The sequence below is a fragment of the Spodoptera frugiperda genome, chromosome 14 (genome assembly GCF_023101765.2).
Source record: "Spodoptera frugiperda isolate SF20-4 chromosome 14, AGI-APGP_CSIRO_Sfru_2.0, whole genome shotgun sequence".
NCBI lineage: Eukaryota > Metazoa > Arthropoda > Insecta > Lepidoptera > Noctuidae > Spodoptera > Spodoptera frugiperda.
Genome location: NC_064225.1, coordinates 2,095,592 through 2,115,324, shown reverse-complemented (window position 1 = coordinate 2,115,324; position 19,733 = coordinate 2,095,592). Strand labels below are relative to the sequence as shown.

The 19,733-nt window shown below is 34.1% G+C and overlaps 1 protein-coding gene and 1 long non-coding RNA gene across 9 annotated transcripts in view; one reads left to right on the top strand and one right to left on the bottom strand.

The window, feature by feature from the left end:
* LOC118279069 (protein MTSS 2) overlaps nucleotides 1-19,733 on the bottom strand; it is a 162,871-nt gene that overhangs the window by 34,475 nt on the left and 108,663 nt on the right. For all 8 annotated transcript variants that reach the window (XM_035598596.2, XM_035598597.2, XM_035598599.2 and 5 more), the window contains exon 4: nucleotides 4,302-4,386. In XM_035598596.2, coding sequence (XP_035454489.2) covers nucleotides 4,302-4,386 — 85 coding nt within the window. The remainder of the gene's footprint in view (nucleotides 1-4,301; nucleotides 4,387-19,733) is intronic.
* On the top strand, nucleotides 8,874-19,688 carry LOC126911381 (uncharacterized). Its single transcript, XR_007705921.1, has 5 exons — nucleotides 8,874-9,045; nucleotides 19,085-19,114; nucleotides 19,204-19,224; nucleotides 19,340-19,357; nucleotides 19,671-19,688. It is a non-coding gene; the product is annotated as an uncharacterized LOC126911381 (long non-coding RNA).

The following is a 19,733-nucleotide window of genomic DNA, read 5'->3' as shown; positions in this document are numbered from 1 at the left end:
TTGTTTTACCGTCCGTTCAACTGATTTTGAGTGTTTCGGAACGCGCGGGATTCATGTAGCAGACGCAATATAATGTGACAAATAATACTAATGTTTGTCCGTCCAAACTTATTTGTATTACTAATCTGAGAAAACAATATAATATCGATCGGTGATTTCTAATATGAGGATTTTAGTTTGTAATAGCCAGCTAAACTCACGGGCTGACTTGCTAATATTTATTAGTTGGTAGGTATTTTTATTTTGAAATAAAATTACTTACTTATAAACAACATATACTACAATACTTTGCAATAATCATATTAAATTGGAAAGAAATACATACAAGAAATATTACTTCGAATCAATGAATTTTCATTGATCAAAAACATACAAGAAATTCCGCGCGTAAAGCCTAGCGTAATGCTACGCAAACTCTTCGAAATGTATTTTATTTCAAGTCAACCATCTGATGGTACTAAATAAGTTTGGCAACGTGTCAAAGGTCATGTTCGACGGAACGGCAACATCGTATTTTGTCTACGAACGAATTTAAATTTTTTTATTGTTGCCAGTGACAATAATAATAACTAACGCTAACATTTTTTTCACACACGACCACAATGTTTTATATTTTCGTTTACGATAGTTAGTTTTAAATTATTGTAATGTTTTTTAATGAAAACTATTGTTATAAAATTAGTAATGATTCTTCAAATTTACATTATCGGGTGCACGCCATCTAGCGTTTAATATTATAACCTATCCAGACATTCCGATATGTTTGATTGTCAAATTGCACTAACACTAGTAAAAGAAATGCCAAATTTTTCACGGTTTTCAAGACTGTTTTTCTCCATATATAATGCGAATTATTTACCAAAAAGTTATATGCAGATTCTTGACCGTACAAAAGTGATAAAGTGATTAGTTTTGTGCAAAAAGTGTCTATGTACGGAGAGTATACCGTGAACGAAAAATGTATGAAAAGGCGATCGGAACATTCACCTTAAGGAAATATCCTCAAACAAATACTACTTTACACGCACTTTCCACCAGATACTTGCAATACCAGTTTAAAAATAATTTTCCTGTTTACATACATACATACATAACCTCACGCCTGTCCCTTATGGGGGTGCGCAGAGATAAGCATAAGCATCTTGTCATGTACGCCTTCGCAAACATTCATTTGCCATTATTATGTTTAAAATGCGGGACAGCTACGCTTCGGCACGAATGGGCCGGCTCGAGTGATACCACGGCCTCACAGAAAACCGACGTGAAATAAAAAACGGTAATTTAAAAAACTAAAAAACCCGACTGCGTTTCATTATTTTATAATATTAAAATGAAAAAACCCTAAAACAAGAAAGTCATCGTAAAATTTAAGCAGTCGGGACCCATTCTAAATATGAAGACTTTGTGTGACATACGGCTTGCTTTCTAGAATGGGTCCCGACTGCTTAAATTTTACGATGACTTTCTTGTTTTGGGGTTTTTTTCATTTTAATATAATAAAGAAACGCAGTCGGGTTTTTTAGTTTTTTAAATTACCGTTTTTTATTTAATTTTTTTTTAGTTTTATTATTTTTGTATTTTGATATATCTAGTGTCACTCTCACAGTAAATACGAATCAAACGACCCCTATCAAGCGAAAATCCATCGAGTCGTTCAGGCTAGAGAGTGAGAAATATTCGAATTTGGCGCCAAAAATTCGCCATTTTGGTTTTTTAATTTTTTGATATATCCAGTGTCACTCTCACAGTAAATACGAATCTAACGACACCTCTCAAGTCAAAATCCATTAAGCCGTTTAGGCTAGAGAGTGAGAAATATTCGAATTTGGCGCCAAAAATCCGCCATTTTGTTTTTTTATAATTTTGATATACCCAGTGTCACTCTCACAGTAAATACGAATCTAACGACACCTCTCAAGTCAAAATCTATCAAGCCGTTTAGGCTGTAGAGCGTGCCAAACAATTATACATACATACATACATACATACATACATACATACATACACTCGAAAAACATAACCCTCCTTCTGGCGCAGTCGGGTAACAACGCTTGCGTTCTGTGAGTGAGGCTACCGAAGGCCCAATTACCCCTTTCTCAATCTTCCCAATCCCCGATTCCCCAACAACCCTTAAATTCCTAACCCCCATAAAACCGGCAACGCACTTGTAACGCCTCTGGTGTTTCGGGTGTCCATGGGCAACGCCGATTGCTTACCATCAGGTGATCCGTCTGCTTGTTTACCGGCTTATACCATAAAAAACTACCTACATACAATTAGTTAGTTGGACTTTAAGATTGTAATTCCCCAGTAATTTCCAGAAAGAAAAACCCACAGGGACTATCGCATATCATATCCAGTCTGACGGGATAGTTGACTTGTTCTAATTAAGAGTAGGTAATCAATACATTGAAAACAAGTTTCTACTAGCGGTCTTTCCCAGGTTCTACGGTAGGTCAGGATTGTATTTCTTGTATCTATACTTATTATTATACTTATACTTATTAATATTATAAAGCTGAAGAGTTTGTTTGTTTGTTTGTTTGAATGCGCTAATCTCCGGAACTACTGGTCCGATTTAAATAATTATTTTTGTGTTGGATAGCGCATTTATCGAGGAAGGTTATAAGCTATAAATCATCACGCCACGATCAATAGGAACCGAGCAGTGCGGGTGAAACCGCGCGGAAGTAGCTAGTCTATAATATAAAAATAAATCGGGTTTTCCTTTCTGACGCTATAACTCCAGAAGGCACGAAGCGATTTGCACGGTTTTGCATTCCTTGGAAAGGTCACGAGCTCCGTGAGATTTATAGCAAAGAAAATTCAGGAAATTATTCAAGAGAAAAGCAGGAAAACAGGGAACATCATTGGTGGCGAAACAAAGTTCGCCGGGTTTGCTAGTACTTATATGTATATGAATTAATACTTAAGAGCAACAGAAAGAAAAAGCGGTTTTGATCGAGTTTTAAAGGGTTTCCCTGGCTGAGAATTGAACTCAACACTGCTCATCTTATGAATCAAAGTTAAAATAACAACATTTAAGAATGATACAAAAAATAAATTCACACTATTGTCTTTAGAAATAAGTTGTGGTTATTCATCAACTTTATGACTTTGTAATAAAGTTGAAATCTAACTTGATATATACTAGATCTGATGTACGAGTAGGTATACTATTTTACTTGCAATAAGCACAAAGGACAGACTTAACCGGTAAAACTCGCAAATCTAGTATATAGTACGCGTAATTATTGACTTTGTTATCCATTTTTTAAACATTACTATACTAGTATTTCCTCCTGTCAATTGTAACTGTTAATTAATGGCATGTTTCCATGCTTCCCACGTGTCGACAAGCATCTACAAGCACAAGCCTGTTAAGAAGGCGTTTAGCTTGATATAAGTGAGCTTATGGACGCTTGCAAAGGATCCGGTCTTTTTTTAATGGGAGAATTATTATACATGGTCATTTTAAGGGGGGGTTTTTATAGACTTTCCTAACCTGGACTATAGGCTTTCTTCTACATAAGAGGGAGTTTGACGCCTGACAGACAAGTTAGACGTAGCAGTTTAAAAGGATGCCCGGTCTCTATTAAATATATGTAAGTATCCGCGTCATCCTCAACAGAATCCAGTTCCTAAGAGAAATCTTATTTGACGTCACTGCTTGCGAAGGCTTGACGACTAATGATAGTATGGAAACCGCAACGTACCGTTGGTATTTGCAATGACGTAGGTTGGTATGCAATTGATGACGTGCTTAGATGCAAAAGATTGAATATGTAAGTACTTAAGTACTGGAAGAAGGTTATTCATTTTTTGTTTAAATCGTTGCCCTGCACTGGGATTTTCTCCTGTGTCGTGGGTGCGTTTACAAACATACAAGTTCACATGCACATGACACCCAGAACCAAAACAACAGTTTGTGGGTCACACAGAGTTGTAGCGTGCGCGGCAGTCGGTTAGCAACAGTCAACATTATCATTAGTACCTAGTAGTTACTTATTAATACTACAGAATAATATGCATAAACACTTTCCTTCCCTATTTGAAAGTCAGTTAATATTAGTAGTTATGTTTCGCAAGCCTAACACGATACTCGAACACCAGACATAAGCTAAGTAACTCATATACTCTTTAATGCATCCATAGTATACAGTGTAGTCTGCAAGCCCCTTATAGATAGATACAAACATAATTTCGATCCTAAAGAAACAAGTTACCTACACGTAAAGATAACCTTAATTGTTTTGTTTACAATGATTATGACGTCATACATATAGTAAACAAGAATTTACCTTATAAACGTCTTCATCCTGGTCTCAATGGCTCTGTGACGTAAGCAGACGCGGGTCAACGCCGTACCAATCTCCTTTGTCGCACCTGTAACAAGTAAATTAATTTATTAAATAAATACTAGTGGTCGCCTAGTGGTTGAAATTCAACCATATACGATTTAATTTACAATACCACTTAACATACGTTCAAGGATAATTTTTATTTAACTCAAACTCAAACAAACTCTTTTATAAAACTCTATTCATATGAGACGTCAATATCATCGCAATGTCTATCGATTTTGACGTTTCGTCAAATACGATCAGATACTATGCATGTGTGTGTAATGTTTTATTTATTAATTTAATGTACTTTATAAGCATTATTTTTGAAAAATATTAGCGTCCTGCACTTCTCCTACACATAAACTATAAGTGTACCAAATTTTATGCTCCTACGTCCGCGCAATTTTCGTAAAAAGCGGTCCAAAGTTTTTGCATCACGTATTAATATATAGATAAGAGCATATGCTACTGATTTAACAGGCCCGCATCGTACGCAACGGATTTTAGTTTGTCTTGTATAGAAACTCATACAACTGCGTCCACTGATCCGCATCATCAGCAATGCCTACATGCGATGCGTACCGATGACGTCATACGAAATGCGTGCGATGCGTACGATGCGGGCCTGTGGACGCTTACTTTTAAGGATCAAGGATACAATTATTGCATTGGCAAGAGAAATGAATGGAAAATAGACAATATTTTCCTATGATTTCAGTCAGTCTTCGAATTGGTGACATTTTAATTTAAATACCTGCTTGAAAATTAGTTACTATTATTTATTTATTTATTAAAAGGTTACAACTACCTGTTACATGTTAAAACTTATAATAAGTCAGTGTACAGTACCAACAAAATTATATGTCTAGTTTGTCTGTAAGTATCTAATGAAAAGTGTATCATACCTTTTTCGTGTACCTCTGTTTACCCCCATCGGAAATTAATAAGCGTGACGTTATGAATGATAAATAATATACTTATTCGGCACGTGTATAAAGAAAAATAAAGAACTCGTCTCATTTTATTGTAACCGATTTTCCTGTATATTATTTGAAATTTCACACACAAATAACTTTTTGAAACAATATAATATACGTAAAATACCTACTCTGACATATATTAAACATATTAAATTCTTAGTTTATCATAAACAAAGGATTTATTTTGTTATTTTCCTGTTTCAAAGCGTCTAATTGCGGTTTTTCTATCTAAACGTTTCGCGTAAATATATTTAATGTTCTACTTATAATATGGAGGTAGAATTGTGTTCAAAAACATCACTAACCCTTGAGTGCCCTTGACAATCTATTGCTGGACTATGGATCTCCTCTATATAAGCAACTCTTGGGAAACGGGTTGGATATAGCAAGTTTAAAAGCTTCACGGCAAACAGAAGAAAGCGCTACTTATAATATTGTCCAGCATCTGTCTAACCTAATCTCTTTTATAAAAAGGTAGGTACCCATAACCGACGAGTATGCATGAAAACACTAATGACTGTCGATGAAGTAAAAGAGGTATGTGACAATCGTTCCAATTGGCCCTCCATAGTCTCTGCCTACCCCCTGGGAGACAGGTTATGTATATAATATGTACAGTACAAATCACATCCTCGGCTTGTGCAAAGGTAGGTCAGTTTCCATACAAAGTACAAGTACTATAGTCGGGGAATAACACGTACATATTAAAAGTATGAATAAGTCAGTATTCTTGACAACTAGGTAGGTATGCAAAGTTTATCCGTATGATTCATAATACAAGTAAACAATTTAAATAAAAATTATTCGATGGAATGTATGTAGGTAAGCGCATAACTCGGGAACGACTGCACCGAATCGGATAAATTTTGGCTGCCAGCTGGCTGTTCTGGAAGTTATTTTGAGAGGTCTAAGGTTAGCAATGGACGTCTCGTGGCTGATATAATGATGATGATGACCAGTCATGATCACAATCCTGCCACATACTTCCATTTTTTGCATTTTCTTTTAGCTAAGATAAGATCTACTAGATCTACTGATTTGCTAGCAGTTACTAGGATACAAAGTAGGTATTAATGAAAGAAGGAACACGTGTGAAGCCGGGGCGACCCACTACTTTCAATTTATCTTAACAACAATCAGTTATTCCCCAACGGGGTAAGCAGGATTCATATCATAACTAATGAAACGTAGGTGTTACCTACATTTAGTACGTGGTTCTATTTACCTACCTACATGGTTATGTAACTTTGTACTACCCGATTAGGACTAAATTACCGAAACTGTTGAAGATTTGTTTAAATGTGTAATTTTGAATTTGACGATTGATTTTAATTGAGTATTTGTAATAGTACCTACGTCTACGTCGTGCTGACTATAAGCAGGTTCGAGTATTTCGTGAGGGGCGTGCGTGCATATTGCATTTACCACCCTATAATGTTATGTAGATAAGTATGTATATGTAGTAGTTTACTAAATACAAACTACTAATTTGAATTATAAACTTATGAAGATATTCCAAAAAGAAATTACTATAAAGTAACTGATAAATACCTAATAATAGTACTTCACTTCTTTCTATTATTCTGATATTTTTTGGATTCACCAACAGGATGGCTTATGAACTAAAGCCCCACAGAAAACTAAATCTAACTGTAACTCGTAAAAAGAAGGAGTTACATTTAGATAATAATACCCCTTTTTTAAGTGGGTAAAATCATTCAATGACTTCTTTCGCCTTGGGCGAGGCGAGAGAGTGTCAGACTCTTACTGACTAAAAACCACCCCGTTCGTTCTCCTGCTTTGAGCCAGAGCCCCGGTAACCTGCTCCGTTGTTCGAGATAATAATACTCCCGGCCACCTAATTAAAAGATTAAAAGGCATGACGTCATGTAATGCAGTAATGCTTAACATATTTTATCAAGCCCCTTATCCAGACTCTGAAAACTCCTGTAAACAGGGATTCACTTAATTCATAACATAATCATAATACTACGAATTTATCTTTACGCATTGTGGGTAGCTGGAAAACAACATTAATGTATTGTGGCTTATCAATAGTCCTTGATACGTTGAATTATGATGTATATTTTTAAAACATTTATAAACAATAGATAGTGGATTTCCGATTTATATTGGGACCATTGTCAGAGTAAACTGTGGACAATAGTGCACATATGACTGAAGCGTTTCCTTTTCTTCTGATATAATAATATCTTCTGATTTGTTTCCCTGGGACGCGCCGGACTTAGTGTTCCGGTGTTTTCAGGATTGTATTTATGATATATCATAGTTGTAAATTTTTTTTGTCATATAAGATAACAATACTTAGATAAAACTATACGTCATTTCTACGTATAAAACTTATCTAAAAGTGTCTAATGTTTTAAAATTATCTACAAGACGGACATTAAAATTAAAATTAGTCATCTACCCTATTCTGTGCCCACCCGGGTACGAAGGTGGTATTAACACACGTGTATAAAATACATAGGATAATGTAAGATTATTTCTTGGATTTAATGATCCGTCTTAGGACACAAATTAAGACTTCACGGTGTGTCTAGATTTGTGTTTAATGACTATTGTTTCGTTCTCTGTTACATTGAATTAATCTGATAGGACAAAAGTGAATAAGCTTATAATCTTAATGCTAAATCCTTGGATAAATTCAGGTTTTTAAAAGAAATTATGCGTAAAAATGTACCTCAATACAGAAACATAATAGATAGATACTCATTTCAATAATTTAGTTTCAATCCTATCTATCTATCTACTAATATATAAATCTGAAGAATTTGTTTGAATGCGCTAATCTCTGGAACTACTGGTTAGATTTAGTAGTCCGTATTCGAGGCTAGGCTATATGCTATAAAACATCACGCTACGACCAGTAGGAGCCGAGCAGAGCGGGTGAAACCGCATGGAAGTAGCTAGTGTCGACTACACGGTTGGCACGGCTGTCGGTTATTTAGCACAACAAGTAGCGGGTTCAATTCCCGCACGGAGCGACTCTTTATGTAATCCATAATAAATTGTTGTTTCGTGTCATGTGTATGTAAACTTGTAAGTATATTTGTAAACCCACGACACAGGAGAAAATTCTAAAGTGTTTAAAAAAAGAATATGATATTAAATACTTAGCGAAATTAAAGTCAAAATCAGTATAAACTTGATGCCGGGTAGGCATAACAAACTTCATACGAAGAGATCCCAAAATACCCCCTATGCTCTGAACAAATCGAAAATGGAACACAAAACTTCGTAATGGACAGTTACAATATCAATAAAAATATGACCCCATAAACAATATAAAATACGTTCCTTAAAAAAAAAAAACTTACGTACAATAATTCCAAGAATCTGCGTGAAGTCACTAGTAAGACCAGTTAAGCTCGCAAGTTCATCATCATTGCTAAAAACTGATATACAATTTTCATACTTCTTACTATACAGCAATAGAGGTGACAATCCCATGTTTATTTTGCACGACACGATGACCGTGCAAGATCGTAGAAGTCTAAAATGTATGGACGATTCGAATAACGAACACAGTTAGCCGGACCACGGAGTGAAGCGGTCGTGTAGTGACGGTGTATAATGAAACTGTGATATTCTTAATTCGAAAATTTAAATTAATAATTTTATAATATTTTTTTTTATTAAAATGAATTTAATATTCGTGGCCATTTTGGCTGTCAGTGCCTGCGTTGTAAATGGACGTAAGTGGATTTTTTTTCGTATGTTATTTTGTACTTTAAGGAACTCCTTAATACGAACTCGTATTAAGGTTTTTTTGGGGAAAAATCGTTAGTAGGTATGTTGATGTTTAGACTTTACGTATATTGTACCGGTTTTTAAAAGTTTTAACTACATTCTAATCACTTTTCATTATAAAAGTACCTAACTTATTATTTCAAAACGGTTAGTACAATATTCAACCGTAATAAAACGTGTTAGGTGTTAATTTCAGTTATTATATTAGTATTTTAAATATTACAACTGAATTAGTATAATGAAAAAGTATTAAACTTGTCTAAAATTATCATAATATACCTACATACCGGCACAACGCCGGCATAGTGATAAAAAATATCATTAACTTTTCATTATTACGAGTATACAACGATATTTATGCTTCAAAACTAAAAATAAAGTAATTTATACAGCATTATGCCTTATTGGAAACAAAATAAAAAGCTATTAATATACCCTACTAGAATAAAAATAAAAGCGAAAATTCTTTGTCACTTATATTTGACATAAGGTCATTTATACGACCTCTTAGTTATCTAACTGAGACTATCAGACTTGTATTTATATGCAGGGATGCCTCTGGCTAGGAAGGTAAACTATAAAATAGTTTATTGTGTAAAAATCCTTCCAATTTCTATACATATAGGGGGTTACAGATACCTACAGGTAAATAGGTTTCTTAAGGGTCGGCGTTCATAGGCCCACGGTAACCACTTACCATCAGGTGGACCGTGTGCTTTCTTGCCACCATCGTGATATAAAGTCAAAGTTAAAGCATTTATTTCAATTAATCCTAAATTAGGCACTTTTGAAACGTCTAAATTGAATTGTCCGTCAGTCTGTCTGTCAGTGAAGCTAGGTGCTCGTTCCAAAGTGTAGATTCGAATGGACAAGAACGAGCAAGAAACTCCATCATAAAAAAACCTACATTTGCATAGCATAATGTTTAACCTGTAATATACCGGGAGCGCAAATCTATGCGAGACGTACCTAATGTGTTTTCTATTGTGTCTCATATACTGGCATACAAGAGGTTAATGGATAACTAATAAATTGTTTCTTGTTAAGTCAAGATTAAAACCCTCTATTTTCGAGACAATTGCTAAAATCATTGTATGAGGGTAACTCAAAACTGTTTTCAGAAAAACCCTCTTTTAAATAAAAAAGGAAATAAATATACAATCTTTATTTATTAACTAAAGATATAAATGACGTAACTGCAAGCATTATCCAAACAAATTTCGCAGAGGTCACTTATTAAAGTGTGTAATTAAAATAAAAAATCCTGCAACATACATACAAGTGGTTGGCGAATAATACATACATCCAACATACAATCGATTACAAGATTGCGAGAATCGATATTTTTCGAACATCAATTTACAAATTGAGTGAACATAATAAGTACCTGCGTGACGATTAAATTCCTATTTGTTTTAGGTATGGCAATGTAGGTATTTTCGTTGACATAAGAATATGAACGAAAGTAGAATTATAATAAAAACGAGATTTGTACCAGTATAATATTTTATAGTTATATCTTTCTAAATATCGAAATATATTTCTACCCACAGTTACTACGATTACTTCTCTAAAACTTTATTTTATCAATCTATCCAATGAAGAAAACTGCATCAGTATCTGGTTGGTAGTTATAGAGATTGCAGATACGGTTGAGAATTTATTTCTAAAATATTTTAACGATGTGGATATCACTAGGCGTACCTAGTTCAGGAACATCATATAAGTAATAAAATTAAGGGGAAAACATACTGAAAAAATTGTGTGTAAAATTCCTAACAAGCTATGACTAATTGCATGATTGAGGAAGCAAAATAGTGCTCATAGTTCTTGTAGTAGGTAGATGATGCTTTGTTGTTTCTGTCTACCCATTAGGAACAAATATCCAATAGAATCACATGGAAATAAATCAATAATCTTACGAGTTAACGACCAAAAAGGTAATTTTGTAACATTTGTTACCTACCTGCATAAAACTTGATATATCTTAGTTCAATAACCCTCACTTTTGAAAATAACAACAAACCAAAAGAAACTTCTTTACCTAATCAGCTGATAACATCATAAATCACGCCGTTTTCCAAGAGTTCGTCCCCATAGAATAATGACTTCTGACACATTTTGGGTTTTTGATTTTTTTCTAAAATAGGTAGGTAAAATATTAGTATTAGTACCTTAGCTATTTCCCAATAAATTCTTTTCAGATTAGTCCAGCCATTTCAGAGATAAACCGGAACAATCAGACAAAATATGTAAAATTTAATATTTTGGTGTATGTATCGTATATGCATATAATATATAAAGCGGTTATTTCAATATAACAAACAGACACTCCAATTTTATATTAGCCTAGACAAACGAAGATTTAACAGGAAAAAGTTATGTTTACTGTTTAGTAATTCAAAATGAATACATTGGTTTATATTAATAAGTTAATTAAAGCGTGTTATGTAAATACGATGGGGGCGTGACCTCGATAAACGAGATACGTTGTAAGATAATTCATAGATGAGTATTAGAATGTTAGAATTATTGTGCTATCTCTGAGAAAATAATAATAAACTGTACTGTATGACTGAATGAATGTAAAAGTGCAACGCTAAAAGAGATTCAATCAAATATTTAAAAAAAACGGAAAGCAAACGGGTGGTTTTCCACCAGAAATGTGCTACGTAGCTATTAAACAGCCGAAGCTGCGGACTACCTAGCGGGTTTACCGGGGCTCTGGTTTGAAAAGCAGGAGTAGGAACGGGGTGGTTTTTGAGTAAGTAAGAGTCTGACACTCCCTCTCGCCTCGCCCAAGGAGAGAGAAGTAATTGGATGATTTTCCCTCCTTAAAAAAAGCAACTGAACAGATTTCGATTCGATAATTATTTATTTTTATTACCTATATTGAACTTCTCAAATAAAAATTAAAAACCTTTATGGCTGTTTGAAATTAGTTAGATTTTAATTAAAAATGTCTTTATAGTCACCTTCATTTATTCTGGTCTGACTAGTTAAAACAATCAATCATAAGATTATGAAAAAACCAGTTGAAGTAAATTAATATTATGTGAATAAAATAAAAAGTATTGATGACCCGCAATTATGTGATAAATTGGTAGGTATGGATAATTTTGTTATACCTGATAACTAACTCGAACTAATAATGTTCTTCACATCACTCGATAATATTTTGGAAAAAAAATCGCGCTTTATTAATTTAAAGTTAATAAAAAATAACTTCTTCAGACGGACTAATCATTATCTTCAGGTCATCAATTTTGACCATAAGTGACATGAGATATAAAACTTTTTAAACATTACACGTACCCGATAGAAATCTATAAAACTAAGGATTGTATGGTTGGCGTCGTGGTTGGGCAACTAGCTGCTGTGCATCGTGTAGCGAGTTCGATTTCCGTGCCGACCATTACTAGCTCGGAGTCAGGAGGTTCGGTGGTGTTTCACCTCCGTGTCTCGGGAAGCACGCAAAGGCTGGCCCCATTGGTTTATAAGAGTGAGGAAACAGATTAACAAAGAATGTACATGTGTTTGCGCACACACTTGTGGACTGCATAGTGGGCTAGTATAGTTAGACAGACTGGCGACCGTGATCGAAATCGATAGAGATTTTTTATACAACTAAGAATTAAATTAGACAGGATTCAGGTCACGGTTTCGAAAATTCCCAATCACTTTTTTTGACTTCGGATTATCACACACTGACATCATAACGCCAATGTGACTGGCGACCTTTCCTTCAATAAAATGAAGTTGTTGACATTATACATTGTATGACGCATCGAGTTTACAACTAAGTAGTACCTATCGTTAGATCACAATTAGGTTCTGAATGAGATAACCTGACTAATACCGTAAAATCTGGTTTGTTTGGCATTTGGGGAAATTTCTGACCCAAACATTTAGACTATTGAAAAACTAATCTACACTTTGTTCTAGATTCCTATTGGTTATAGGATTTTTATCAAATATACCTCAGTGGGTCAAAATAACCCGAACTTACCCGGCATTATATTATGCGTTCAGTTCAGTTATTTTGAGTTCAGTTTATTTACATGCCAGCGGGCTATAGGTACCTACATTTATCCTTTGATTATATTATTATGAACCCAGCATGCAGTCGTTAATCTCGTAATCGTATAATAACAAACCTCGTCAAGAAATCACGTGACTTTAGCTTTATTTTCCTTAAGACATTATAAACAAACGTATGTTACACACCCACTTTTCAAAACACAACTACAAAACTTATACCAAAGAAAATTCGATAATCAACAATACCAATAATAGTTCTAAAGAATAAACCACGCCCTTTCATAGTAAACATTATTAAAAATAATGACTCCACAAAGTTAAATGCTAAGAACAATTTTGTAGAAGCAATCACACACATCACCCACGTACACCTATCATTTGATAAAGGACTTGAGATGGACACGAACAATAAAGTTAATATAGTAAATAACATGGGTTTTCTCAAATATCAGAGAAACCTTGAAATGTTAATAAAGTTAAATAACGTGACTTAAATAACGTATTTATTATCCTAGACAAGGCAGTGTGTCCGCCAAGTAAATAAACCCGACACACCGGCCGTGGGTTATATTACACGAACCACTTTCGGGCCAAGTTTGACCCACCTACAACTACAAACTTATTTTATCTACGCATATGAAATTTCTATATCTGATCGAGATCTAACTTATCTAAAATACAAAATTTCATTAATGTATCTACTTGAGATATTGACGTCAGAAAATCGCTATTTTTACTATACACTCACTGACTGACTGACTCACTCACTCATCAAAAACCTAGACCACTTCCGTCGTATTGACTTGAAATTTGGCATGGAGGTAAGTCTTTACAAGGTAAAGTCTGAAAATGGCCAAGTGTGAGTCGGTTTTAAAAATAATGAAGGTGTAAATTCATACCCCTAAGGAACTAAAACATATCTATATCTTCAATGGACGTAGACCTACCTAAAATTCGTTAAAGGACTTGAGATGGACACGAACAATAAAGATAAATATAACGAAGAATAAAGCAATGGGTTTTCTCAAATTACCAGAGAAACCTTGAAATGTTAATAAAGTTAAGTATAACAAAGTGTGTGAAAACTTGCCAACTTGTTATATCATTTTTAACTGATCTGTGTATGGAACTTGGTACTTATTTAGATCTCACTTCTTTTATAGGCGAAGCATTCCAATATTATCGAACTTGGCAGCCTTTCACATTTATGTTTTGGGTGGGATAACCCTTTTATTGAGGGAGAATACCATCCATTGACTTCGCCCGCCTTGCTTTCGAGTTTCAGACTCTTACTGACTAAAAACCACCCTGTTCCTACTCCTGCTTTTCGAGCCGGAGCGCCGGTAAACACGCTAGGTAGTCGCAGCTTCGGATCAGGCATCAGTCCTACTGGACCCCGTCTGTGGTCTGATGGCTCTTTGATGATAAAATTATGACCCTAAGAGGCTCATACATAGCGTAACAATACCAGTCAACCTGTCATTGTCATGCATAATATATGATAGAGGACAATCCTATTACCATGTGCCAAGCTCAATTCAAGATTCCGATCAACTCATCTCTTCAAACATAAACAAGTTTGAAGCTACATAATTAAAAAAAAACATAACAATACAACAAATTCACATAACACTTAGAAACAGGTAAAATGACTTTGCAATAAAACTCAATCGAGAACCGGTTTACAAGCAATATTATTACATTAACATGTAATTTAACACGTGATTATAATCAAACGAATCTTTGCATGTATCAATAATATTTAGGCATCATGATTCAGATACTATTAAGATTTCTATGTGTAACATGCGAAAATGACATTTAAATCCTCATGTAAACAGAAGTGCTTATAAGTACTAGGTGTTACAGCGTGAGGACTTAGTGCCCCTTACAGGGTTTGAGGATGGACGGGATGGTTCTAGTGAAGTAAAAATCCCACAATCCCTGGCCTTTTATCCTCAAAAGCTAGGCGCCCCCCCCCCCCCTCCGTCATCAAAAAATATGTGCAACAACGTAAATCCCATTTTAATTACCAAGTTATCCATATAGCAAGTAAATCCTAGGGCATATGTCAAGAAAAGTGGCGAATAATTTGTCCAACAACCAATATGAGCAATTCTGCTGATTACCTTCGAACAAAACAGTCGTGATATTATGACTCACGAGGTATTTTACCGACAATTTCCGCACATTTATAACTGTTATTACGGCCTTTGTAAAGAGTAAAGAGCGAGTCTATAGTCAAACATAGTGTTGGAATTGCGCTTCAAGCAATTATTCACATTACACGCCTTTTAAAAATAAATAAACATAAATAATGCGTTTGTAACACATGTTATACTGCAAATAGTACCGTAAATAGATACAGAAGAGGGTTGAATAAATGTTGGGAAAATGTTCTAACATCTATTCACCCCAGTCTTATGTCTATTCACCCCGTTTTACCGTACTAAGTTTTATTTTATTTACTAATATCTATATCAGATACTTATAAATCAATTTGTTTAAGGTTCTTTGTTACAATAACTAAACTGAAAATTTAAAGGTCGTTGACAATAAGTTTATCAACACTAGTAAACAAACAAGCAAAACAAATGATAAATTCCAGTTTCTGATGCTACCAACAGAATCATTGAACATGTCAATTGAAATTACTATACTGTCAAATAAATATGATAAAGACGCTGTCGTCCAGTGTGGAGAAACCATTGCATCGAACTTTAAAGATAATATTATTTATAAAAGGACTTGTAACTCCTTTAATAATGCGAGTGTCCATGAGCGATGCCGATTGTTTACTTCAGATGAATTCAGGTCATTAAAAAAAAAAGAAAATTTTTTGATTCCACTCTAAATGCACTAAAATTAATAAGCCAGTAAACTAACAGACGGGTCACCTTATGGTAAGCAATCAGTGCATTGACACTCGAAACACCAAAGACTTTATAAGTGGCCGGCCTTTTAGGTGTTAGGAATTTGATGGTTGTTGGGGATTCGGGAATTGAAGAGATTGACGAAAGGAGTAATTGGGCCTCCAGTAACCTCATTACTGTACAAATTTTAACCATTCTTTCACTGATAGAAAGCAACATTATTAACAAATAACACAGACTGTAGTTCCGTGTTCCGAGTGCAACGACGTCGAGTCAGATAGCTAATCAACTCACAAAGATATAAGAACTAGTTACCCTTTCAAACAGGATCGTGCATTTGATAGCAGTAGTAGGTTAGACTTCATTAGTAGTAGATGGACGAGGAATTGACATTAATGAGACAATGTAGATGGATATCTGTTAGTCAAGATGGTGGCAAATTAATTGGTATAAGGAGGACTTAGTTACTTATAAATGATCTGTAGATTTACCGGTATGTTTGTTAGGAATTAAAATGGAGAAAAATCTTCTTTAAAGCTTTGCTTGCGTGGTCTGTGTTTCATGAGTGTGCAGTGATATTTAAGGTACGCGTCCACAGATCCGCATCGTACGCATCGCACGCAACGGATTTTAGTTTGTCTTGTATAGAAACTCATACAACTGCGTCCGCTGATCCGCATCGTACGGACCGCATCATCAGCAATGCCTACATGCGATGCGTACTGATGACGTCATACGGAATGCGTACGATGCGGGTCTGTGGACGCTTGCCTTTAGAAGTCACAATCAAAGAATCCGTCAATCCAGTTTTAAAACGTTTAGAAGATGACTGATTACACAAACACAAACAAACAAATACAGCCATAACATTCAATCAAAGAATCCCATTTAAAAACTGGTCTCTTAACCGGATTTTGAAAAAACCAGTCCATTATGACGTTGCCTTACATCATTGTCAAACTCGTTGCCATTTTGAGGTGAATGGGTCATAAAGATTCTTGGTCATATGGCAACATAACATAATATAACAATAAAAAAAAAATGACGCTACAACCGAATATTTAAAGGTTGTTGAATCGGTTGGATAGTTTTGCGCCCGCGGTTTTACCGGTATAGTCAAAAACATAATAAATTATATACCAAAACCTTCCTCAGGAATCACCCTATCGATTGATGAAGACCATACAAATTTCGGTTAGGTAGTTTTTTAGTTTATCACGTTTACACAGACACATGCAAAAAAGGGGCTTCTTTTTATAATATTAAAGGGCATGTCTATTTATACTCTGAATAGCTAGATAGACGATTTCTAGAAGTTTTATTTACTGGCTTTAAAACAATCAAGGTTGATATAAAAAGTGAACCTGTTAATTGGACTTTGTGAGTGTTTTTTTGCGCAATTCAGAACTCTTCTAATTATAGATCCTACTCGTGACCTTAGAACTACCTCGCAAATGTGACCAATTTTACACTAAAAGAAAAGAAAAAAAAAACAAAATACAGACATAACCTCACGCCTGTCTCCAATTGGGGTAGGCAGAGAAAATGGAACGCCAATTGCTAAGATTCTTACACACCTCTTTCGCTTCATCAACAGTCATCAGTCTGTTCATGCACACTCGTCGGTTAAAGGTCCCTCAAAAAGGATATGGAAACCACAGCCAACAACATTAATTAAAGCATTCAAAGTTCAAGTAAATAATCCTTTAACGTCAAGGAATATGGCTAAGGAAATATGAACCGCATATTATACTTAATTGAACACACGGGTACAGTTGAAGCTATACAGAACCAATATAAACTGACCGTTGAATATACGGGAAGATCATACAAAGAGAGTCCATGATAAACTGGTTATGTATAGCTATATATACGTACGTACGATTCAATAACCTCTACTCTAAGAACTATGAGTCACTTTGAAAGGAAAATAATGTTCGGTTAAATACCTACTAAGTGCATATAACTTGTATTGTTGTCATGCCGAATGATCTTGGCTTAGCTAAACAAGCTAATGTAATGTTTAAGGAATTATAATTTTAGAAGATATTGGTACATAAATATAAATTATTTAAAGTCAAAGTATTTATCTCAATTAATCCTTAATTATGCACTTTTGAAACGTCAAATTGAATTGTCCGTCAGTCTGTCTGTCAGTGAAGCTAGGTTTTACACTCAAATTATCTAAAAGCTAAAGTTTTTTTTTTAAATGACGGCTCCCACTCTTTTTTAGGGTTACCATTTTCTTAATAGAATTATATTGCACACAAACCTTGCCCTAACAATAACACGACAAAAAAGTTTTATCCAATTTACCACAGCCGTTTCGGAGTTACGCGAAAATATGCCGACTCATTTTTATTGACATACAAAATACACATACAGTAAACAAACCAGGTAGAAACAAAAAAAAACATACATAAAGAGATACAGTATAATATTAATTTGCAAATCACGAAGTTCCACGAACTTATACGAAGATACACGAGCATCTTCGACGTTGAGATAGCAAGCAAAACATTAAAAAAAAAACAGTGAAGGCCAAACATTGGCAGCTCATATCTTACTGAGGTTATATGTGTATAACCTGAACTGTAATAAGAGATTGATGGATTGGTTACAATAAAATATTATTTCAAGTTCATAATAATAATATTGTAAAAGTAAAATAAGGTAGTTAGTTCATTTCAATTGATTTTTAACTTTATTGCAGGACAGAAAGGTTGAAAATCTTTTAAAGCAATTTGGCGGGTTGGGATAAATTGATAATATATTTTAAAAGTTATTTATAATGTGAAAAATTACTGTATCCTCTTCATAAATGTTATTGCATTGAAATAAAGGTTATTTTCCCTGTACCTGTGTACATAGTTTTGGTTTTTTATATGCTACCAAGTACCAATTGATATATAAGAGGTTGAAAGACCCAAAAACTACAATAGCGCCACTATTACCGCAAAAATCTCATAATTAGTATGCTAAAATAAGCCTAAATCACATTCCGGCAAAGTGGAAATTGCCTTGCCCATATTTATATTATAATAATTTAGAGTGATAATCTTTTTGACAGATAAGTTTCGGAACCCTAAAAAGAATAAGGGTGAGTTAACGAATATACAACAATAATAAAATAAAATACTATTTTTTTAAATCATTTAAGATAACTACATTATTTTTTTTCTTTACTAGAAAAACTTACATTAAAGGATGGTAAGACAAATACAATTACTTGTAAAATAAACTTCGACATTCTTGACATACAACTTATTTTTCCAAAACATTAATTAAATAAGAATCCCTAAATTATAAGACCTATTTATTGCAGATGAAAATGTTATTGAAGGTAACCTTTTATCATTTAATTTTAAACTTTTTTTGTAAGAAATACGGTTCTATTTTAAATCTCTTTTGTGTTTCTAAGAATATTATATAATATGAGATCAACTATAATTGTACAATAAATTGTACTCAGCACCCTTATTTTCTAAAATTGTGATGTAAATACTTACTGTCTAAGCACCCTGAAATAAATAACCACTAAAGCACCAAATTCCATACTATGGTATCCCTTAGCTTCCATAATAAATTTAATGACAATGACATATTTTCAAGGTTACTCATAAATCTTTGTTTATTGCCATTTAAAAATATTTTAGATGAACCAAAACCAAAAGGTACGAACATATTTTTTAAGCCTGTAAGTAGAACCTTAGAGTTTG